The sequence below is a fragment of the Lepidochelys olivacea genome (genome assembly GCF_965140295.1).
Source record: "Lepidochelys olivacea isolate rLepOli2 genome assembly, chromosome: 6".
NCBI classification, from domain to species: domain Eukaryota; kingdom Metazoa; phylum Chordata; order Testudines; family Cheloniidae; genus Lepidochelys; species Lepidochelys olivacea.
The window spans coordinates 54,375,535-54,400,954 of NC_140416.1; the positions used below are offsets into that span (position 1 = coordinate 54,375,535).

Below are 25,420 nucleotides of genomic sequence, written 5' to 3' on the forward strand. Positions count from 1 at the left end.
TATTTCTTTCCCATGCTTATTTATTCAACTGCCTTAAAGTTATTTAATTGTCATCAGAAGTTAGGGATAAAACTATAGAGCAGAATTATCCTCTATGTAGGAGCATATTCTTGAATGGCTGGAAATGGGGAGCACAAAGCATACCCACAATCGGAGAGACCACAAAGTGATCTACATTTGGACTTCAGTGTAGCAATTTGATCCACAGGGGCCTCATTTTGTAAATTAAGCTCCTTTTGGACCTCAATTGATCACCTCCAGATTATATTGCCAGACAGCTGATTTTTTTTTACATTTGAGCAACATATTGGGGCCTGATTCTACCAACCATGCACACCGTAAATTCCCACTGAAATCAGTGAGGTGCAGAGGGTACAGATTGGGTTGTTATTTTTGTCAGAGTGCACTTCTTTATTCCCTTTTTTCCCCATACACTTTCTTTGTTTCTCAACTCAGCTCATCCTTTTTCCAACACACATCTGGGGATATTCCATAACGGAAAAGAATCTCATTTATCAGGACAGCAAAAAGGGAGGTACGCCAGTGTTTATATTGTCATCATAGCCCTGTTCACATACAAGCCTGTGGTCAAACCAGGAATTGGAAAACTAGTCATCTATCCTTCCCTTCATCCTCACTATGTCCCACTTGGCATAGCAGCCAGGCAGTCTACATTGTTTAGTTTAAAATTTAATGTCTACAGATGGCTTTAGCGGGAATGTTTATTTTATTGACAAAATATGCTTCATGTGATTATTAAATTATGCCTAGTTCTCTTTCCTTTGTCATATTGTCCTTAATTTGTACACAGAGCTCCTGGCCATATAACACTTCAAATCTTTTTTTTTTTTTATCAGCTTTGAATAGCAGCTATGCATTGCAATTTCACTGCAAAGTTATTTTTTTCCAAGCTGAAGAAGATTCCAAAGAATCATGGGAATTAGTGAGGGAATATACGTACATGTCCCCGACTTGCTGAGTTTTGCTACTTGGAGGAAGATTCCTCACTTTTGGATTCACCTTGAGGCCATTAAAAAAAAGTACTTCCTTTGGGTGACAAAGGATTTTCATGTTTCAGTTAGACACTTAAAATCACCTTCTTCCAAATGGCTGGCTTGATACCTCCTCTGCCAGTCAGCATATGCTGCCCTAAGGGATATTTCCTAGTGTTTTGTCCGTTTTTCTTTAAGAATGTCCAGAGTGATGGAATTTCCACCAACTTTCCTTCAATAGCACTAAACAGGACCCAACTATGCAAATGCCTTTGCATGTAAATAACTTTACACATGTAAAGAGATCCAGTTTTAAAATCAATGGCCTCAGTCCTCCGAGAACACAAGCTTAATTGTATGCACTCAAATAGTCCCAATAACTTCAATAAGCACTCACAGTGCAGAAAGTTACAGGCATCTCTTATACGGTTTTGCAGGATCAGCACGTAAAACCATAAAGTGTAATGAATGGGGGAGAGAATGTTTATCTTTTTCTGCAAACTTTATTTCAAATAGTCATTGATCTAAGACGCCTCCTCCCCAAAAGTCACATGTGACTGTGAATATTTTTTAGAAGTCAAAAGTGGGATGAGTTTGCAAGGCAGCAGGCGACAGCAGAGACCCAGGGAGCAAATGAAATGTGGAGCCCGAGGGGCACAGAAAGAAGCCAGAGAAAAGCCCAGCAACTTGGCTTTGCAATTTTTTTTTCTTTCCCCAAAGTTGCTTTTAACCCTTTTCAAGTCCTCCTCCTTTTTCCAGTTTTCGTGCCCATTCCTGCTGCTTTTCTGCTGAAAGTGCCGGATCAGGAGGGGGTGGCAATGAGGTTCTGGGCTCCCGGCTGGGCGGCTATTCGGAGGGAAGTGGGGAGCGCAGGGGCACTGGGAGATCCCCGGGCCCGGGCGGCTGCGCCTCCCTCCCCCGGTTCGGGGGGTCCCCGGGCTCGGCCCCCGAACGCCCCTCTCTTCCGTTCTCCATGTCATTTCCTGTGCTAATAAGATGGTGGTCACGGCCGGGAGGGAGGGAGCCGCCGCCGCCGAGCCCGGCCCGGCCACGGGACCCGTCCTCGCCTGGGACTAGCGAGCCGGGCTGGCCGGGCCGGCGGGGAGGGAGGGGGCAGCGAGCCGGGGGCCCCCGGGCAGAGCGGGCCCCCCTACGCCGAGGCGGGGCCCCCGAGCCCGCAGCGCCGAGGTGAGTCAGCCCCTTTGGTAGCCAAGGTGGCCACGAAAATGGCTGCGGAGCGCGGGGGCGGAGGGGGGCGGAGCGCGGGGACGGAGCCGCGCTGGGCGGGGGGCCGCGGCTCCCTGCGGAGGGGGCGCTGGGGGGAAAGGGGCCTCCCCCCACCCACCGGCCTGCCCCGGGGTCCGCGAGCGGGCAGGTAGGTGCCTCCCCCTCCCCTGGGCGGGCGCTGGGCTCGGCCCCCTCCTCTCCCGCCCGCTCCGATGTTGCCTTTTTTCTTGCCCGCCCCTTCCTCCCCTAGTTGTTACATTGTATCCGGTGAGTGACGCGGCCGCGGGCCTATGGGCGGTGGGGGAGGGTAGCGAGCGTTCGAGGTTGGAACGCGGGGGCGGGTCCGCTAAAGGATAGGGGGGCGGTGAGAGGAGGTGAGGTGCTGGTTTGGTGGGGATTGGAGTGGGAGGCTGTGGGGTAGTAACTATGTGTTATGGGGGTAATTGGTTATGGGCGGGATGCTGAACATAGTTAAATGTTGTGGGAGAGGGGGCTGAGGCTATGTGTCGGATGAGGGAGTGTGTTACAGTCTCCCCCACTGTCGCCGGTTAATTTCTGTTCAGGTTCTTATACCATGCCCATCAGTGTCTTCCCCTAGTCCCCTTGAGCTAACGGTGTAACTCAGAATGATACTGCGGGGTTAGCTTTGCATTTTCTTTGCTTGATAAGGACCTTTCTGTGCTGACTCTGCCCATCCCCGAGATTCTGGGATGCACCACTGGGTAGTGTCATGCCTTGCCAGCATTTTGCAGCTGGCCTCCTCAGCTACTGCAGAATTTAAGATTTCATTAAGTAATTATAGCTTTCACTGCGAAGCAAACCTCTGAACCTGAGCAAATCGTATCTTATGTAAGTGCAGCTAGACTGACATAGCAAATTCTGAGAGGTGTGAGATGGCCCCGTTTGTGTAAAGGTGTCATTGACTCTGAAGCCTAAGGATGTCAGTTTAAATGTCAGCAGTAATTACTCTATTGCTTACTGTTTTAACAAAAACTTCAGGCTGGTTTGAGGTTATAGGTAGGGTGTGAGTAGTGTACTATCACTTCTTTGTTCCCAAAATAACCACTGTTAAATAGGTATGGCACAGAGAAATTCTCAAATAAAAAGTTAAGGTTTTTTTGTTTTTGTGGAGTTAGATGTAGTGTTCCTGAGTATTGAGACAGCCATTGCAAATCCCAAACTTTTTACAAATGATCATCCAGCAATTGGCTATTCTATTTGCTGTTGATTATTCATTTATATTTCTGCGTAAACCATTTGTTGCCACTCAGGAAACAGACACAATATCATATGGTTTGTGTGATGAACCACACATCATGCATATCCCAAGTTAGCTGCTCACAAATACCCCAGAGGCTGAAACTTGTTCTCATAAGTCACTGGTCAGATACTTCCAAATAACAGATTTTCAGAAATCACAGTTTGGTTGTGAATGATTTGAAGCCAGAAAAAGTGTGAAATCTTCAACAATAAAATAGTTGCCGGGAATAATTCAAGAAGGCCTAGCTATATGCTTTTATAGTGCCTGGTAAATCCAGGCAGCACACTAACACTTAGAAATAATTTACATTTTCAAACCATTTTACAAAGTAAGCCTCACCACCCCATACCCTCAGTAATTAAGCTCTATCCCCTACTAAGAGAAACAAGTTTCAGAAGTGAAGTCACTAACTCAAGATCTCACAGCAAGTAAGCACCAGAGCAGCCAGAATTTGAATTTGTGAAATCCCGGCTCCAGGTTCAGTCTATTGGATTCTGATCCATCCATATAGGGTGACCAGATAACAAATGTGAAAAATCAGGGTTGGGGGCAATAGGTGCCTATACACGAAAAAAGCCCCAAATATTGTGACTGTCCCTATAAAATCGGGACATCTAGTCACCCTGGATCCATGTATGTATTAAAAAAATTAGAAGTTATTTAAACAAGGATGGTGGGCCAAAATACAGGGTTAAAAACTTTGAACTTGGTCATCCTGTGTTGCATACTGGAAAAAGAAGAGTGGCTTGAAGTCAGAATTGGAAGGTGTGAAATATTGTTTAGGATTAAGAAGGTTTTTGGTACTAAAAATAAGAGTGGAGAGAGAAGACAAAGAGCTATGTAGTGCAACATATAAAAAACAATGTTATCAGCTATATTTTGAAATCATTTAAACACCATAAATAAATTAACAAATAACTGACTCTTGCTACAAGAATTAGAAGTTATGCTGTTGTCTGGACAGATGAGCCCTCAAGGTATGTGATATGTTTGCTAAAAGCTAAGTCCATGTGGAGTACATTTCCTTGGGAGGAACTAAAACTTGTATTATCCAGGGATCTACTTACGTAAAAGAATAAGATCTGCATTTTCCATTTTGAGTCAAAGCTGGTTTCTGCATATTCATTTACCCAGTATTAATGTTAGTAAGGTTCACGTTGTCTGGTTTTAAAATTAAAACTGAGAAACACTCTTTCCCCTGCCCTAGATCCCCCACAGAGTGGAAATGGAAATTGTTGCAGTGCTTTGCTGAAGTAGTTATTTACCATATAGAAAACTTTCACCTTGTTTGTTTGAGCTGAATGCATATTGTTGATAGGAGCAGTGAAATTCCTTTTATTGTTATTAAATCCTTGGGGCTTCCTTCTGAACCCCCCCAAGAAGTGAGGACTACGGCTTCTCAGGTTGGGAGGAAATCAATACCTTTGATTCTCCAGGCATTCTGGTTGGGGAAGTGAGATAACGTACCAAACCAGGATAGAACCCTGGTTTGTTGAATTAGGAAAGCTATAGTTCAGCCTCTACGCAAAACTCTTGGGCCCCTGTGTTCCCTTCCCTTTTCAATGACTAGTATCTTATATAAATTGAAGAGAAAAAAGGACTGACTTAAATAAAACAACCCAAAACCTATCACAGCAAATCATTGTTCCTCTAGCACTGTGAGTGCATAAAGTGTTTTACATTAGGTGCAGCGTACTTAAAAAATATTGATCCCTGCCCCAAAAAGCGGACAGTCCAAGGATCCAACCTGCTAAGCAGTTCCTGGGAAGTAAAGAAGAACTTCAACTCCCACTTGACTCAGTAGAAGTTAAGGGTACTTGGCATCTGACAGAAATGGACCCTAAATGTCATCTTGGTATGGAGTGAAATGTTACAAGGCAATGAAAGCAGGGAGGAAAGTGGCTCTATTTTTTTAAGCTCTCTAATGACATAAAAATTAGGACAGAGCATTTTTGCTTCAAATTGAAGATTATGATCTGAAACAAAACACAATATTAGGACGTATATTTATTTTCAGTCAAAGGACACTTGTATCTAAGACACTCTTCTCTGCTGGCCTACAAACAACAGTCTAGCATTTCCCTGAAATATAGTTCACACACGTATATCAAGCACAATATCGTCTTAACATTTCATGGATTGCTCTTTATCTTTCTGGTTCTGAGTCACATTAGCTGCTCTAAGGCTGGCAACAATCACTCGCTTTTTGGATAGTTTAGTCGGAAGGATTTTGGTGACAGTGACTTTTGCACTGAAAACTAGTTTTAAGAAAACTTGATTTCTGCAGTTAATTATTTTATTGCTTGCCATTTAATGTAGTAATGCAAGGTTTTTTTGTTGAGATTTTTTACTTTTATTTGTTTTTTATCCCCAGCAATAAAATGAAGGAGCTTCTTAAAATCTTCTCCAGAAGATTTGCCTGGAGAAGCTAAACATAGCCCCATATGCACCACATGAGGGGGTGCATGTACCTAACATTCAGAACAATCTATTGCTTTCACAAGAGAAGCCAAAATAAAGAAAAAGACACTTTGCTGAATATGTTGTGCAGCTCTTTGGAATCTTAAGAAGGTGGTAGTCCCTTAGATTCTGTTTGCCATTTGTCTAGATGTAATTCACATGCTTTCCCAGTGCAGAGTTTGGGTTCTCTCGTCTCTAATACTTGCCCTTTGGTTAACGTCAAGCTCACTGAGTAGAGGTTCTTCTGACTCCAGGTATGTGCCTCCCGAAGACACCTTGTCTGTTATAAAGGTAGTCTGTGCATTCAGCAACTGCCATTATTAGGCAAACCACAGAAACATTACCACATGGTAATATTGATTAGACTAGTGCCCACTCATTTTGCTAAGGTCTGTACAGGCACAAAATAAGCGATGTGTGTGTCCCAAAGTGCTTACAAGCTAAATCAACCTGACAGACAAGGGTTTGGAGGAGAAACAGAGTAATAGAAAGGTGAAGTAAATTGCCTCGATCACACAGTGGATCTGTGTTAGATCTGGGAATAGAAGCCAGCTCATCTGACTCCCAGTCCACTGCCCTATCTAGACTGTGCTGGCTTTGGTTGGGCTGCTTAGCTTTTCTGCATCTAATCACAGTCTACCCTCCTTCTCGTTATATTTACATTTGCAACACATTCCACCAAAAAGGGCACTAACTAGTTTTTGCTTGAAAAATGAGGTCACCTCTGCAGCCCTGGCTTTTGGAATGAGAAGCGTAAGGCTTCATGGACCAAGGACTCCTGCACAATTATAGGAGGTTGAAGTGTCTCCCTTAGCACTGGCCTTTTCCCTAGTAATGGGGCAAGTGGATGCTCATTTTACAGGCTTTGGCTCTTTTCCCCCATTTTCTCTCTGCTGCTGAAAGCTTTCCCCCTCCCCGCCCCGAGTGGAAAGGTTCCTTCTATACCGATGGTCCCTTTTAAAACTGCCCAGTGCAATGTTGTGTTTTAAGGATTCCCTCTTGGTTGAGCTCATGGAGGGAAGATTGGGAGCTGATCACCTGATTCCACAGCCTAGAAGAAACGTTAGAGAGGAGAACATGCTGGGAGAATCTTCAGAATAGAGGGGATCCCCAAGAGAGCAATCATACTGCATACTGAAAAGGCCAAATAGAGAACTCAGAAAAGCTCTGCATGTGGCCTCTCGAGAGACAGGGTGAGAACAGAGAAGTGGGTGAAAGAAAAACAGAGAAAAGCACTTCAAGGGAAGGGAGCTTATGTTTTATTTGTTCTCCAAAGTGCCTATTTCATGTCAAGCACTGTATTAATAATAGGAAAGACTGGGTAGGTGAGAGAATAGGAAAGGAAAAGGTGGCAATTCTGAGGTGCTGCATGTGAAAATATTTACCATTTAGAAATACTTTGTATATAATATAGACTAATGGAAACTGGTCTGTGAACAGTTTTCACACTTTAGACTGCTCATTAAGTAAGATTCAGGCTACAGCAAGGGGCAGTGTGGTGGGGTAAGAGAAGGTATTTGAGCTCCCAAAATCTCAAGTTCTTTTGGCTGAAAGAGTGAGGCTGTTCAGAATGCTGATGCTTAAACAGTTACCCTTAGGCTTCAGAGTCAACACCTCATTGAGAGGAATGGGATTCATAGACATTAAGGCCAAAAGGGCCCATCATGATCATCTAGTCTGACCTCCTACACATGCAAGCCATAGAACCTCATCAACCCACTCCTGTAATAGGCCCATAACCTCTGGCTGAGTTACTGAAGTCCTGAAATCATAATTTAAAGAGGTCAAGTTACAGAGAATCCAGCACTTACTCTAGTTTAAACCGGCAAATGACCTGCGCCCTATGCTGCAGAGGAAGGCAAAAAACCCTGTCGGTCTCTGCCAGTCTCACACTTCACATTTCTCAGAACTATTGCTTAAAAGCTTTGTGTCTTCAGCCTCCAGAAGACAACATTCCAAGTGTTTCACATTCAAAACATTTTCTTTGCATTCAGAAGGTGAAAACATATATATATATATATATATATATATATATATATATATATATATGTTTTTAAATGAAAGTTAAAATCTTCAGGTTTCAGAGTAGCAGCTGTGTTAAAAACTGATGGTCTCCAAAGAAATGTCAATGAAATATACTACAGGCTACCATCTCAGTGCAATCCATAGTCACAAATAGCTTTTTATAATGTGCCCATCGTCAGGGTATCTAGGTGTGTACATCTAATCTAACTTCACACAAAAGGCATGCCTACACAGCAGCTGGGAGGTATGCTTCACAGCTCGTGTAGACATATGTTAGCTCTGCTTGAGCTAGCCTGAGCCTCCACCCTTGTTGGTGCAGCCATGCCACTATTTTTAGCACACTAGCTTGAGCTAAACTAGAGTGTATGGGTCTGTGTGAGCTGGGAACCAAACTTCTTAGCTGTTGTGTGGGCATAAGCAAAAGGACTAGTTTCTCCACCCCTCTCTCATTATGCTGCTGTTTCTTAGATTACAGTTTTACTTCAGTTGTCTGCCTGCGTCAGCAACATAGCCCAGCCATTCTACAGCTGCTATTAGGCAAACCACAGCATGCCCCGTATGATGGTATTTATTTGTAATGTCAGCTTATACAGTGTGCCTGACAAAAATATTGTAGGCTTTTGAACTCTTAATAAAAACATATCAGTAAAGAAATTAAAGTTGACGTAGTGTTTACCTACAGAGCTAAGATCTTCCCTGTTTCATTAAAAGCCTTGGTAAAAGGCTGGCAATAGAGGCCTAGCAATAGATTACTTTGGAGGCCAATGGATTGAATTTGTGTTGGACCAAGTTGGGAAGCAAATTACAGAATCAAGGTTCTCTGCCAAGTACATCATGTCCCCATCCCCTCTCTTCTCCAGTACCTCAGCTGGAGGTATAACATGCCATTGTATAACATGGAGAGAGGCAGATTTCTAGGGTATGTCTACACTAGGGATGTAAATATGGTTTGAAAAAGTACCCATTTAAACTATTAAAATTATATCAATTAACCGTTTAATTGTTAACATGACGGGGTCGGGGGCCATCGCCTGCTCCCACGTGGTGAGGTCTAGGGTCCAGGCTGCTGCCAATCTGTTTTAAACATTAACTGCAATATATTAACAGTAAGCTAATACTTCTTCGTTAACTGTATAACCATTTGATATTTTGCATCCCTAGTCTATACAGCAAAGAAAATCCCGCAGCTGGCCTGAGCCAGTGGACTCGAGCTCATGGCTGCGGGGCTGTAGACTTCCAGGCCCTGGCTGGAGCCTGAGTTCTGGGACCGTCCCACCTCACAGGGTCATAGAGCCCACGTGCCAGCCCAAGCCCAGATGTTTACACAGTAGTGAAACAGCCCCACAGCCCAAGCCCTGCTCGCCTGAGTTGGCTGGCACAGGCCAGCCACGGGTGTCTAGTTGCTGTGCAGAATACCCTTTGACACACAGGACCCAAAGCATAACAGGCTTTATCAGTTAAACCAGCAGTTTGAATTACACCTCACATTTAACAGAAAGTCGGTGTAGATCATAGATCACATGGCAGCCCCCGGGCAAGATGCCCAGCTGAGCAAGTGGAGAACCGTATTGTGCATTAATTAAAGCTTCAGAGTGGTCTTGACAGTTGGATTAGCCCTTGTAGCCACAACGTTGTGACCACTTGGGTGCTAACTAATGTGCCAGGTATGTCACATATGAAGTTCTGATGTCCCAAATGGATTGGAGAGCAGAACTAAAATAGAAAGGCATGCTGTCTGTCGTTACTTAGGGGCTTCATCAGAGGTGTGTGAAGGGAACCCAAGACTGGTATAGCAGGGGGTACTGTGGGTCAGAAATAATCTGTACTGGCAAAGCTCAGTGCCTGTAGTTTTGTGGATCCTGATTTTGGGCAAGCTCCTGTGGTTGGCTTAGCTCTCAAATTAATTGCCAAAGTCAGTGGAGGCTCATATGGGTGTATCTGGGGTGATACAGGAGTACAAACTGGTGACAATGCATGAGCTGATGGTATGAAACACTATCTCATATTTAGGCATTTTTTCTTACCTTCCACTGAAAGCCACACACATTTCTGTATGTATTACACTAGCATAAAGCTAAGTGAGAACCTATTTGTTTTCACTCCTATCTGAATTCATGAGCCAGGACACAGATATATGTTTGGGAATCCCACACTTGTGAACAATAAACAGGAGTGTTACAGACCTGAAACTTTTACAAATTCCTGATGAGTCCTATTTCTAAGTTCACCCACTCAAGGTCAGTAATTGGAGCTATTATTGCTAAGGGACACCAAATGTTTCCATGCTGACAATTAAAGGCAACAGCTGAAACACTGTATAGCACATTCGCTTTCAGTACAATGAAGCTTTATTTTGATCACCTTTCGTACAAACTGTATCCTAAACTGTTGTATTAAGTTAAATAAAATATAGTTGCAGAATCAAATAATAACTAATAAAACAAGAATAAATAACTAAGAAGAAGAAACTAATAAGAGAGGAATATGCAAGGGAGAAAATATGTTTTCAGTTGCAATTGTTTTAAGGATGAAATTCTAAAATCATTTGTACCTTTCACTCTGGGTTCCCAAAATGCTCCTTTGATTGCTGGCTTCTCTTTTACACCTAGTCTGTGCAGCCTGTCTCCTTATTGTAGTCTGCCATTTTCTTTGGAAGAGGAGACATTTTGCTTGGAAGGTACCAGGACAGATGTTAGATATGGCTACAGTTAGTGATTGGCCTTTTAACCCACCTTAAGAAGCAATTACTGAACTCTGCCAATAAACTTGGAAAACTGACCTCAACAGAAATCAATACTGGTGATTGTTTCTACTCATTCATCATAGTACATTCTCATTATATAAATATATATTAGAGACTGCACATGTACTTGTTTCATGAGGGCTTGAAAAATCCACCTGCCTAGGCAAGTAGGAAGTGTCCCTGAATAGGTACCATCAACTTTGGCAGAATCTAAGCTTTCACTTCTTTAACTACTGAGTTTCTGTCACTTATGGTTATGAAGAAGATTTACAAATGTGAATAGCATGTAACCAAATGCATTGACATCTGCCTGAATTTTGATGGTACCCTGGCTTCTGCTTCTTATAGGTTTTGTAGGGAAGGAGGTATGGCAGTGCAAAAATAACTTTCATAATCCTGGCTAGTAGGCAAAGTCCTTGGGCCATTGGGAACTTTATGAATTCTTCAAGCCTTGTGCATTGTTTAGCCCTCCAGAACCATCATTCATATATGGTTAAATATCCCTACGTGCATGGTGTGTTGCTTTGTTCCTTGAGAAATCTGTTCTGAAATCTGTGGAAATGTATCAGAAGAGAAACTGATAGGATTCCAGTGCTATAGGGTCTGCTCAATAGAGAGCAATTGCAGGGGTTGTGCTCTCTTTATCTTGTGTATCCAGAGGTTGTAACTACTTATTGGATTGCTTTCTTTGTGGCATTAGCGCCAAGTAAATCAATGCTATTTCTTTCATGATTCTGTGGATTTTGCTGGTATTTGTTGAGTAGGATTATTCTGTGGTCATGTGTTTGAAAGGCTTTTCTGGGAGTTACTGGATATTCTGGGCTAGCTTGTGGGTTTCTGTGGTCAATGAGATAGTTTGTTCTTCTGAAGTATTGTAAGGTTTTTCATTAACTTTGCTATGAATTGGATTAAGCCCTTCAAATCTTTTTTTTGTTTCCACTAGTGTGTGTTCTTAAAATTTGTCCCTGTCATAAAGGAGCTGCAGCTATTCTTGCATAAACTGCTTGCTTTGGGAATAGAATGCACCCTCAGAACAGAGGTATGAGGGAATATAACTTCAAAAGTTCCCTGCCTCTGTGAGAGGCTCTGGGTTAGGGAATGCAGTGCCCAAACTTCCCCTTCTCTATATAGAAGGGAATGTGCAGATAGAATTATAGCGTTGATGAATTCAGCACACGGATATCTGATTTCTTGGCAGATTTGATCCCAGGCATAGCTGGCCTGCAGCCTACGCTGAGGAAAAGGCGATCAAAATGACCACACTCAGGCAACATGGATGCAAGCTGTGTAACATGAACCCCTAACCTACAGGCAGCTTTACCAGCTCTGTTGTACTGTGAGATCTTATCTTCCTAATGGCCTACAAGAAGGTACAAATGAGGAAGAACAAATATGATTCTTGCTTTGGTTTCCATTTTATAGAAGAGTTTATTTGCTCTTGTTATAACTGGTGCTATTGTTATGCTTTTAAAGAGCTGAGTGAGTTTGTTAGAATTTTAGAAATTCATGTCAGTTATGTCAGGAGTTTTGGTTACTTTTGCCCTCTTCCTTTCTAAAGCTACACCTCCCCCATTCATTTGGAGAATGAAGCTAGAGCCTGGTCAACACTGGAAAATTAGGTCGGTTTAACTATGTAGGTCGGGGTGTGAATAATCCACACCCTCTGAGCAGCATAATTAAACTGACCAAAGTCCCCTTGTAGAAGGCACTGTTTGTCAGAAAAATTCTTCTGTCAATCTAGCTACCACCTCTCTGGGAGATGGATTACCTACTCTGACGGGAGAATCCCTCCCATCAACATAGGTAGTGTTTACACTGAAGCTACACAGCTGTGGTGCTGTAGCATTTTAAGTGTAGACAAGCCTTAAATCTCTGGAAAGGAGGCAGCTGCATGATATGTAACATCCTGTAATATTGATAGTGGTTTTTCTTTATAATAACTGTAAAGAGCCTATCAAATATCATCATCCTAGAAGTCATAGATGAAAAAGCTCTGTTGAGTCCTACCCAGTCAATCTCTCTGGAGCCAGGAGTGTTATTCAATATTTATATTACAGTAGTGCCCAGAAGCCTGACTTGGATTGGGAGCCTGCTGCATGAACAGAAGTAGAAATGGTCCCTGCTGCAAAAAATTTTAAATCTGAGAATTTTTTCCAACAGTACACTTTTGATTTGGGTGTTTGATAACCGCCCTTCTCTATATCTGTGTGTCTATTGCTATGACTAACTCTACAACTGTAGATGGTTGTGTAAGTGACCTGAGATCTCTTCCTACTCCTCCACCTTTTTAAGATGAAGGACTTGAAGTTGCAATAGGTAAATTATATAGTTTACCTCTAGAGACCTCATTTCACATGATCATGAATGGAAGTTAGTTTTGTACTTAGTCTCTACTTAGTCCCTAGTGGGCATTTGTCTAGACAGTATGACAATATCATCAATCTACTTAGGAGAAGCCAAAGACTGAAAAAATAGGGCACACTCAGGGCTATGTACATTGTCAGAATTGGGTGGAATCCCAGCAGCGGTACATCTGTGGAGGCTGCACTGAAGTACATTGTCAGAGCAGCAAGATGGATAGAGGTGAATTGATCAAGCTCCATGTGGGAAGTTTTCACAGAATCTGCCAATGCTTCACCTGTCTCTCAGCTGTGCTCTGTCCATCCCTTTCATCAGCACTCAACATTCACCTGAATAAGGGAAAAGAAAATATTATTGATAAAGTAATGAATGGCTTGAACTTCTAGAAACAGAAAGAGTGAAAGGCTAACTCTTTGTAATTGCTCTTCAGAGGGACTAATACATATAAAACCTTGATCATTGCCTGGGTGTCCTTCTGATGGGCACTGGAGGGTGAGATGCCAGGCAGTGCTGGTACTACGGGCAGTTCTGCCCATGACAGTTGGGCCATATGAATTATCTCTGTGCCTTTCAGCTAATTCTTTTCTATTGATTTTCATGAATCACTTCCCATATCTGTGGGTAAGAAATTAAAATGGCAGTTTACCAGCTGGGATAGCCACATCTGCTATTTAAAATGGTATCTCTGGGGTCTGCTTCCTGCCCACACTCTTTCTTTTGGGGTAGATGTTGAAATACATCAAGAACCGGTGTCACTTATCTAGGTCATTTCGTGGGCTAGCCAGAAGAAGTGCACACTGAGTGAGTGTTTAGAACCTGCATGAAAATACCTTTGAAATGCATTGGAGATTTCATTTGAGAGGCAGAGAAGCACTTTGATCCTTGTCTATAACATGTTGGGTGTTATGTGTCAGGGTTTCAGGTTCACAGCTGGGTTGGTTGATGGAACCTCTTGGACTTGACGTGTGTGTTATAAAATGCTAAAGGCACTTGGGTGCCCTCCCTTTTCCCCCCCAACACCCAGCGTAAGAATCTAGACAAGAGAAATCCATTACTCTAGCCCAGGTTACGGGTACCAGTCATTCCCCGATTCTGCCCCACCTTCCCAAAGCAAACAAACACAAACCCCACAGGTGAGAATGCTGTTGATGCTAAGGAACTTTGAGCCTTGACAATGGTTCATAGGGGAGGTGGTCAGGAGAAAACTTTTAGCTTAGGACCAAAATCTAAAACCCATATTGAAGACATTAATTTTTATGAATGAGAACTGCCTGGACTCACCAAGATTAAAATTGGCAAGTGTTGCAGGAGGTATGTGGAGCAGTATAAAGACTAGTAAAACCAGATTTTCAAACAAGCTGAGCCTATTGGATGCCAGCTCTTTTGAAAATCTGGCCCTTACAGACCCCAAACATAACTTCCCTTTGGCTAATTGTGTGTATATTGCCATCTACAGGGGCTGTAATGTGTGTGGTAGCAAGAGCAAGCGGGACATGTATTGTGTTTCAGGAATTGGTAAAACTAAAAGTGACACTGTAGTAGTATGGCTCCTACAGATAAGCAAAGCTGTGTGCAGCTATGCTCAGGACAGGGCATGCTCATCCGCAGGAGCATCAGAAGCTCCCTAGAATTTGGGGGGCCATCGGTACCCGAACTATGGCCCCGCCCCGCCTCTTCCCCCTTAGTTTCCACCCTCGCTCCACCTCTTCCCCTGAGTCCTGCCCCCTGCTCGCTTCTCTCCACCTCTTGCTTGCCGTTGAGGCAGGTAAAAAGTGGGGAGGGCTCCTTTGAGATAAGGTGACTCATAGCTTAATAAAGTAATGAGACGAGATCAGTGTGTATGGGGCAGGATGGCATACACAAAGTGCTAAGGTTTTCAGTTTGTGAGTTTGGGGTTTAAATTTAATACTGGAAGGGCAAAACATTTTAAATCTCAGTCCTATCACCTGCAACGAGGAGCTCTTTTCCATCTAGAGAATATGGTACCACCTTAAAGGGCTGTTCAGCTGGAGCTCTATCTTGTCTGCATCCCTGTGTTCTGTTTCAGTAGCTCAGGTCTATTGAAGACCTATCGTAACTGTGAGCCTAACCAGTGGAAAATAGGTAAAGGTCCATGAACTGTCACAATAACCTGTTATATAAATCCAAAGAGGAAACAAAAAACTAAACTAATTGAAACAAAGAGGATTTTCTAATATTATCCGGCTAGGACTGTATTAAAATTATGACTGGTAAACAAAAGAAATAAGGGATTGAAAATTAATAAACCAAAATTGGTGCTTTGAAAACTAGGCCTAAGTGGTAGACAGAATAATAAGAGGATGGGCCATTCCACCCATTATCCCTTTTCAGGGTGCTTTTTTTTTAAAAAAAAAAAAAAAAAAAAGCATGGTTGGGGGGGAGGGAAAAAACTTTTACCATCACTACAGCTGTGGAGGAAGGATTTTTGCTGTGACCTCAAACATCAATTCACTAGTAGGAATGGTTGCTGGTGCAACGATGATTGTCAATGACCCTAGCCTAATACACATGAGATCATAGAATATCAGGGTTGGAAGGGACCTCAGGAGGTCATCTAGTCCAACCCCCTGCTCAAAGCAGGACCAATCCCCAACTAAATCATCCCAGCCAGGGCTTTGTCCAGCCTGACCTTAAAAACCTCTAAGGAAGGAGATTCCACCACCTCCCTCGGTAACCCATTCCAGTGCTTCACCACCCTCCTAGTGAAAAAGATTTTCCTAATATCCAACCTAAACCTCCCCCACTGCAACTTGAGACCATTACTCCTTGTTCTGTTATCTGCTACCACTGAGGACAGTCTAAATCCATCCTCTTTGGAATCCCCTTTCAGGTAGTTGAAAGCAGCTATCAAATCCCCCCCTCATTCTTCTCTTCTGCAGAGTAAATAATCCCAGTTCCCTCAGCCTCTCGTCATAAATCATGTGCTCCAGCCCCCTAATCATTTTTGTTGCCCTCCACTGGACTCTCTCTAATTTGTCCACATCCTTTCTGTAATGGGGGGCCCAAAACTGGATACAGTACTCCAGATGAGGCCTCACCAGTGCTGAATAGAGGGGAATGATCATGTCCCTCGATCTGCTGGCAATGCCCCTACTTATACAGCCCAAACTACCATTAGCCTTTTTGGCAACAAGGGCACACTGTTGACTCATATCCAGCTTCTTGTCCACTGTAACCCCTAGGTTCTTTTCTGCAGAACTGCTGCCTAGCTGCTCAGTTCCTAGTCTGTAGCAGTGCATGGGATTCTTCCATCCTAAGTGCAGGATTCTGCACTTGTCCTTGCTGAACCTCATCAGATTTCTTTTGGCCCAATCCTCTAATTTTTCTAGGTCCTTCTGTATCCTCTCCCTACCCTCCAGCGTATCTACCACTCCTCCCAGTTTAATGTCATATGCAAACTTGCTGAGGGTGCAATCCACACCATCCTCCAGATCGTTAATGAAGATATTGAACAAAACCAGCCCCAGGACTGACCCTTGGGGCACTCCGCTTGATACCAGCTGCCAACTAGACATGGAGCTATTGATCACTACCCGTTGAGCCCAACAATCTAGCCAACTTTCTATCCACTTTATAGTCCGTTCATCCAGCCATTCTACTTTAACTTGCTGGCAAGAATACTGTGGGAGACCGTATCAAAAGCTTTGCTAAAGTCAAGGAATAACATGTCCACTGCTTTCCCCTCATCCACAGAGCCAGTTATCTCGTCATGGAAGGCAATTAAGTTAGTTAGGTATGACTTGCTCTTGGTGAATCCATGTTGACTGTTCCTGGTCACTTTCCTCTCCTCTAAGTTGCTTCAGAACTGATTCCTTGAGGACTTGCTCCATGATTTTTCCAGGGACTGAAGTGAGGCTGACTGGCCTGTAGTTCCCTGAATCCTCCTCCTTCCCTTTTTTTAAGGAGTTGGCTGATGTGATTGCAGAGCCATTGGCCATTATCTTTGAAAACTCGTGGCGAACGGGGGAAGTCCCGGATGACTGGAAAAAGGCTAAAGTAGTGCCAATCTTTAAAAAAGGGAAGAAGGAGGATCCTGGGAACTACAGGCCAGTCAGCCTCACCTCAGTCCCCGGAAAAATCATGGAGCAGGTCCTCAAAGAATCAATCCTGAAGCACTTACATGAGAGGAAAGTGATCAGGAACAGTCAGCATGGATTCACCAAGGGAAGGTCATGCCTGACTAATCTAATCGCCTTTTATGATGAGATTACTGGTTCTGTGGATGAAGGGAAAGCAGTGGATGTATTGTTTCTTGACTTTAGCAAAGCTTTTGACACGGTCTCCCACAGTATTCTTGTCAGCAAGTTAAAGAAGTATGGGCTGGATGAATGCACTATAAGGTGGGTAGAAAGTTGGCTAGATTGTCGGGCTCAACGGGTAGTGATCAATGGCTCCATGGCTAGTTGGCAGCCGGTATCAAGTGGAGTGCCCCAGGGGTCGGTCCTGGGGCCGGTTTTGTTCAATATCTTCATAAATGATCTGGAGGATGGTGTGGATTGCACTCTCAGCAAATTTGCGGATAATCCTAAACTAGGAGGAGTGGTAGATACGCTGGAGGGCAGGGATAGGATACAGAGGGACCTAGACAAATTGGAGGATTGGGCCAAAAGAAAACTGATGAGGTTCAATAAGGATAAGTGCAGGGTCCTGCACTTAGGACGGAAGAACCCAATGCACCGCTACAGACTAGGGACCGAATGGCTAGGCAGCAGTTCTGCGGAAAAGGACCTAGGGGTGACAGTGGACGAGAAGCTGGATATGAGTCAGCAGTGTGCCCTTGTTGCCAAGAAGGCCAATGGCATTTTGGGATGTATAAGTAGGGGCATAGCAAGCAGATCGAGGGACGTGATCGTCCCCCTCTATTCGACATTGGTGAGGCCTCATCTGGAGTACTGTGTCCAGTTTTGAGCCCCCCATTACAGAAAGGATGTGGACAAATTAGAGAGAGTCCAGCGAAGGGCAACAAAAATGATTAGGGGTCTGAAACACATGACTTATGAGGAGAGGCTGAGGGAACTGGGATTGTTTAGTCTGCAGAAGAGAAGAATGAGGGGGGATTTGATAGCTGCTTTCAACTACCTGAGAGGTGGTTCCAGAGAGGATGGTTCTAGACTATTCTGAGTGGTAGAAGAGGACAGGACAAGGAGTAACGGTCTCAAGTTGCAGTGGGGGAGGTTTAGGTTGGATATTAGGAAAAACTTTTTCACTAGGAGGGTGGTGAAACACTGGAATGCGTTACCTAGGGAGGTGGTAGAATCTCGTTCCTTAGAAGTTTTTAAGGTCAGGCTTGACAAAGCCCTGGCTGGGATGATTTAATTGGGGATTGGTCCTGCTTTGAGCAGGGGGTTGGACTAGATGACCTCCTGAGGTCCCTTCCAACCCTGATATTCTATGATTCTATGACTTGTACTCGTCGAGCTTTTCTAAATAGTCCTGAACCACTTCTTTCTCCACACTGGGTTCGTCACCTCCTCCCCATACTGTGCTGCCCAGTGCAGTAGTCTGGGAACTGACTTAGTTCGTGAAGACAGAGGCAAAAAAAGTATTGAGTACATTAGCTTTTTCCACATCCTCTGTCACTAGGTTGCCTCTCTCATTCAGTAAGGGGCCCATGCTTTCCTTGACTACCTTCTTGTTGCTAACATACCTGAAGAAACCCTCCTTGTTACTCTTAACATCCCTTGCTAGCTGCAACTCCCAAGTGTGGTTTGGCCATCCTGATTTCGCTCCGGCATGCCTGAGCAATATTTTTACTGGTCATTTGTCCAGTCTTCTTCTTCTTGTAAGCTTCTTTTTTGTGTTTAAGATCAGCAAGGATTTCACTGTTAAGCCAAGCTGGTCGACTGCCATATTTACTCTTCTTTCTACACGTTGGGATGGTTTGTTCCTGCAACCTCAATAAGGATTCTTTAAAATACAGTCAGCTATCCTGGACTCCTTTCCCCCTCATGTTATTCTCCCAGGGGATCCTGCCCATCAGTTCCCCGAGGGAGTCAAAGTCTGCTTTTCTGAAGTCCGGGGTGCATATTCTGCTGCTCTCCTTTCTTCCTTGTGTCAGGATCCTGAACTTGACCATCTCGTGCTCACTGTCTCCCAGGTTCCCATCCACTTTTGCTTCCCCTACTAATTCTTCCCGGTTTGTGAGCAGCAAGTCAAGAAGAGCTCTGCCCCTAGTTGGTTCCTCCAGCACTTGCACCCGGAAATTGTCCCTACACTTTCCAAAAACTTCTTGGATTGTCTGTGCACCGCTGTATTGCTCTCCCAGGAGATAATGGGGTGATTGAAGTCCCCCATGAGAACCAGGGCCTGCAATCTAGTAATTTCTGTTAGTTGCCAGAAGAAAGCCTTGTCCACCTCATCCCCCTGGTCTGGTAGTCTCTAGCAGACTCCCACCACGACATCACCCTTGCTGCTCACACTTCTAAACTTAATCCAGAGACTCTCTGGTTTCTCTGCAGTTTCATACTGGAGCTCTGAGCCGTCCTACTGCTCTCTTACATACAGTGCAAATCCCCCATCTTTTCTGCCCTGCCTGTCCTTCCTGAACAGTTTATATCCATCCATGGCAGTACTCCAGTCATGTGAGTTATCCCACCAAGTCTCTGTCATGGATGGTTATAAACTGTTCAGGAAGGACAGGCAGGGCAGAAAAGGTGGGGGAGTAGCACTGTATGTAAGGGAGCAGTATGACTGCTCAGAGCTCCGGTACGAAACTGCAGAAAAACCTGAGTGTCTCTGGATTAAGTTTAGAAGTGTGTGCAACAAGAGTGATGTAGTGGTGGGAGTCTGCTATAGACCACCGGACCAGGGGGATGAGGTGGATGAGGCTTTCTTCCGGCAGCTCACGGAAGCTACTAGATCGCATGCCCTGATTCTCATGGGTGACTTTAATTTTCCTGATATCTGCTGGGAGAGCAATACAGCGGTGCATAGACAATCCAGGAAGTTTTTGGAAAGCGTAGGGGACAATTTCCTGGCGCAAGTGCTAGAGGAGCCAACTAGGGGGGGCGCTTTTCTTGACCTGCTGCTCACAAACCGGGTAGAATTAGTGGGGGAAGCAAAAGTGGATGGGAATCTGGGAGGCAGTGACCATGAGTTGGTTGAGTTCAGGATCCTGACGCAGGGAAGAAAGGTAAGCAGCAGGATACGGACCCTGGACTTCAGGAAAGCAGACTTTGACTCCTTCAGGGAACGGATGGCCAGGATCCCCTGGGGGACTAACTTGAAGGGGAAAGGAGTCCAGGAGAGCTGGCTGTATTTCAAGGAATCCCTGTTGAGGTTACAGGGACAAACCATCCCGATGAGTCGAAAGAATAGTAAATATGGCAGGCGACCAGCTTGGCTTAATGGTGAAATCCTAGCGGATCTTAAACATAAAAAAGAAGCTTACAAGAAGTGGAAGGTTGGACATATGACCAGGGAAGAGTATAAAAATATTGCTCGGGCATGTAGGAATGTTATCAGGAGGGCCAAATCGCACCTGGAGCTGCAGCTAGCCAGAGATGTCAAGAGTAACAAGAAGGGTTTCTTCAGGTATGTTGGCAACAAGAAGAAAGCCAAGGAATGTGTGGGCCCCTTACTGAATGAGGGAGGCAACCTAGTGACAGAGGATGTGGAAAAAGCTAATGTACTCAATGCTTTTTTTGCCTCTGTTTTCACTGACAAGGTCAGCTCCCAGACTGCTGCGCTGGGCATCACAAAATGCGGAAGAGATGGCCAGCCCTCTGTGGAGATAGAGGCGGTTAGGGACTATTTAGAAAAGCTGGACGTGCACAAGTCCATGGGGCCGGACGAGTTGCATCCGAGAGTGCTGAAGGAATTGGCGGCTGTGATTGCAGAGCCATTGGCCATTATCTTTGAAAACTCGTGGCGAACCGGGGAAGTCCCGGATGACTGGAAAAAGGCTAATGTAGTGCCAATCTTTAAAAAAGGGAAGAAGGAAGATCCTGGGAACTACAGGCCAGTCAGCCTCACCTCAGTCCCTGGAAAAATCATGGAGCAGGTCCTCAAAGAATCAATCCTGAAGCACTTGCATGAGAGGAAAGTGATCAGGAACAGCCAGCATGGATTCACCAAGGGAAGGTCATGCCTGACTAATCTAATCGCCTTTTATGATGAGATTACTGGTTCTGTGGATGAAGGGAAAGCAGTGGATGTATTGTTTCTTGACTTTAGCAAAGCTTTTGACACGGTCTCCCATAGTATTCTTGTCAGCAAGTTAAGGAAGTATGGGCTGGATGAATGCACTATAAGGTGGGTAGAAAGCTGGCTAAATTGTCGGGCTCAACGGGTAGTGATCAATGGCTCCATGTCTAGTTGGCAGCCGGTATCAAGTGGAGTGCCCCAAGGGTTGGTCCTGGGGCCGGTTTTATTCAATATCTTCATAAATGATCTGGAGGATGGTGTGGATTGCACTCTCAGCAAATTTGCGGATGATACTAAACTGGGAGGAGTGGTAGATACGCTGGAGGGGAGGGATAGGATACAGAAGGACCTAGACCAATTGGAAGATTGGGCCAAAAGGAATCTGATGAGGTTCAATAAGGATAAGTGCAGGGTCCTGCACTTAGGACGGAAGAACCCAATGCACAGCTACAGACTAGGGACCGAATGGCTAGGCAGCAGTTCTGCGGAAAAGGACCTAGGGTTGACAGTGGACGAGAAGCTGGATATGAGTCAGCAGTGTGCCCTTGTTGCCAAGAAGGCCAATGGCATTTTGGGATGTATAAGTAGGGGCATAGCGAGCAGATCGGGGGACGTGATCGTTCCCCTCTATTCGACATTGGTGAGGCCTCATCTGGAGTACTGTGTCCAGTTTTGGGCCCCACACTTCAAGAAGGATGTGGATAAATTGGAGAGAGTCCAGCGAAGGGCAACAAAAATGATTAGGGGACTGGAACACATGAGTTATGAGGAGAGGCTGAGGGAGCTGGGATTGTTTAGCCTGCAGAAGAGAAGAATGAGGGGGGATTTGATAGCTGCTTTCAACTACCTGAAAGGGGGTTCCAAAGAGGATGGCTCTAGACTGTTCTCAATGGTAGCAGATGACAGAACGAGGAGTAATGGTCTCAAGTTGCAGTGGGGGAGGTTTAGATTGGATATTAGGAAAAACTTTTTCACTAAGAGGGTGGTGAAACACTGGAATGCGTTACCTAGGGAGGTGGTAGAATCTCCTTCCTTAGAGGTTTTTAAGGTCAGGCTTGACAAAGCCCTGGCTGGGATGATTTAACTGGGAATTGGTCCTGCTTTGAGCAGGGGGTTGGACTAGATGACCTTCTGGGGTCCCTTCCAACCCTGATATTGTATGATTCTATGATTCTGTTATTCCAATCACATCATAATTATTTGACTGTGCCGGGACATCCAGTTCTCCCTGCTTGTTTCCCAGGCTTCTTGCATTTGTGTATGGGCACTTAAGATAACCCGCTGATCATCCTGCTTTCTCAGTATGAGGCAGGAGTCTTCCCTTCTTGCGCTGTCCTGCACGTGCTTCCTCCTGGTATCCCACTTACCTCAGGGCTTTGGTCTCCTTCCCTCGGTGAACCTAGTTTAAAGCCCTCCTCACTAGGTTAGCCAGCCTGCTTGCAAAGATGCTCTTCCCTCTCTTCGTTAGGTGGAGCCCGTCTATGCCTAGCAATCTTCTTCTTGGAACACCATCCCATGGGCAAAAAATCCAAAGCCTTCTCTCCGGCATCACCTGCATACCATTCATTGACTTCCACGATTCAACGGTCTCTACCTGGGCCTTTTCCTTCCACAGGGAGGATGGACGAGAACACCACTTGCACGAGAAACTCCTTTATCCTTCTTCCTAGAGCCACGTAGTCTGCAGTCATCCGCTCAAGGTCATTCTTGGCAGTAACATTGGTGCCCACAGGGAGAAGCAGGAAGGGGTAGTGATCCGAGGGCTTGATGAGTCTCGGCAGTCTCTCCGTCTCATTGTGAATCCTAGCTCCTGGCAAGCAGCATACGTCTCAGCTTTCCCAGTCAGGATGGCAGTTAGATGACTCAGTCCCCCTTAGGAGGGAGTCCCCGACCACCACCACCCGTCTCCTTTTCTGGAGAGCGGTGGTCATGGAACCCCCATTCCTATGACAGTGCATCTCATGCAATCCAATCGGTGGAGTCTCCTTCAGCTCCCTTCCCTCAGATGTATCATCTAATCCACTCTCCACATTAGTACCTGTGGAGAGAACGTAAAACCGGTTGCTCACCTGTATCTGCATTGCTGGTACATGGATGCGTCTCTTTCTTCTTCTGGAGGTCACATGCTGCCAATTTTCTTCACCGTCCTTATGTCCCCGCTGTGCAGCCTGCTCTGAATCTTCAGAACGTTGTGCCCGTAGAAGCATATCCTGATGTCTGTCCAGAAAATCTTCATTTTCTCTTATGCAACGCAGGGTTGATATTTGTTTCTCCAGACCTTGAACCTTCTCTTCCAATATGGAGACCAGCTTGCACTTTGTACAGTCATACTCTGTCTTCACCGTTGGGCACAAGGCAGATGTGCAGTCTGATCACAAGCCATTGGAAAGCGGCACAAAGAAGGTGCTGCTAAGTGCATCCAAGTGACTGCAGCACGGTGCTGAGGGCTGATATACAGCAGTTAATTGAAAGCTGGCTTCCTCTGTCTTCATATCGTTATCCTGGATCTGAGAAGGAACTTTAAATCCCTCCTTGAAAGGGAAAAAGAGACAAGACAATGTCTGTTCACGCAGCCACGTGTCTGCTCCGTGCATGAGAGCAGGCAGTCTGACGTTTTTCCCGCTAAGGGGCTTTGGAGTTGTGGGTGTTGACCTGTCCTCAGGGCTTCCTCTTGCATGCAATCACTGGAAAGTTAAGTTGAATGTCTGCCCCAGTGCCAGCAACATCACATGCCTCCCCTCAGGGAGTCTTTGTGGGAAAGAGCTCCTCACAGCCCTCTGCTTCCTCCCCATTAGTTCTGCTTTTTCTTTTTGCTCTGATGCATTTTTAAAGCACACTCTTCAGGCAAAATAGTTTCTGTTTCTCTGGAGAAGGCTGGTAGCCTCTGTCTTCAGCCCAGGTACCTAGAATTGGTTATTAGAATTCTTTCCCTTCTCTGTGTGTGGATGTGCGGACAGAGCTCTGAGCCCCAAGAAATACCCAAGCCCATTGAGGGCAGTGACTTGCAATGTCTTGCTTTCCCTGGAATTAGCTGGGTCTTGAAGGAAGTTCTCTGTTTTGTTGGTTTGGGATTGGCAGTGTTTTATAAAGAAACAAAAGTGTCTGTGCCTAAAGATGCACTTACATTGTGGCTTCACCTCCAAAATCCACGGAGTATTAACTGGTGAATTCTCAATATGAATCAATGATTCCTCCAGTTTAGATTGACAGGTGGGAAATTGAAGCTGAAAAATTGTGACTTCCTCAAAATTACAAAGAATATCTGTTAAAACTAGGAATACTATTATTTATTTTTATTGCAGTGCCACACACACACCCCGGTGTTAGACCAGAATTCCATTGTGCTGTGTTATGGACAAGAGTTTACATTCTAAGAATCCAGAACCTAATCTTGAATAGGATCCAGAAGTATTGTTTCTGATTCTGTGCTCAGACCACTGTTCCTAGGTGGGCACTTCGGAAAGAAGGGTTCTGATTGACTATTGAATGTTGTTTGTGCAGAGATCAAGTGTACTGAGCCCTGGTTTATGCTACACAGTTAGGTTGACATAAGGCAGCTTATGTTCACCTAACTACATCAGTGTACACACTACAACCTTTTCCTGTTGATGTAAGTGCCCTACTATATTGACATAACTCCACTTCCTGGAGAGGCATAGGGCTTATGTTGGTGTAGGTAGGGTGACACAGTGGCAATGTAGACACTGCATTACTTACATCAGCTGTTGGCTGTCTTGTCAATTTCATGACTCTGCTGAAGCTCTGCTCCCCAGCTGCTGCCAGGTGGCTTGCGCTGCCCCCCCCGGGTCCGAGCTCCCCTTCTCCCGGGCCTCTCAGTTCCCTGCCGGAAGCATGGCTGCCGACCAGACTCTGAGCGTGGATCTCCCCACTGGAGGCAAGAAGCTCAGGGGGCAGCTGGGCTCCTGGCGGGGAGCTGCATAGAGCTGAGAATTCTGCCTCTCAATCCTCTACACTGCCTCTCTTCAGTCGGGTGGAAGGGCTCCCGGTGAGGATGCGCGCCACCGACAGAAGGAGAGTCGTGTGGACGTCAGCCACCACAGTAATTATTGCGGTGGCTGTGAGTTGACCTAACTTAGGTTGATTTAAGATTGTAGTGTAGACATGCCCTGAGTGTGGCATGAGTGTGATGATTTCAATCTGTGATGTAAAAGAATTGCCATGTTG

The 25,420-nt window shown here is 45.0% G+C and overlaps 1 protein-coding gene across 4 annotated transcripts in view; it reads left to right on the forward strand.

Moving 5' to 3' along the window:
* Positions 1–1,552: 1,552 nt before the first annotated feature.
* PRDM11 (PR/SET domain 11) overlaps positions 1,553–25,420 on the forward strand; it is a 55,494-nt gene continuing 31,626 nt past the window's right edge. For 2 of the 4 annotated variants that reach the window (XM_084631108.1, XM_084631110.1), the window contains exons 1-2: positions 1,553–2,180; positions 11,907–12,078. In XM_084631108.1, the coding sequence (XP_084487234.1) occupies positions 12,064–12,078 (15 nt within the window). In that variant the 5' untranslated portion in view covers positions 1,553–2,180; positions 11,907–12,063. The remainder of the gene's footprint in view (positions 2,181–11,906; positions 12,079–25,420) is intronic. The other 2 variants (XM_084631111.1, XM_084631109.1) reach the window with 2 other exon arrangements.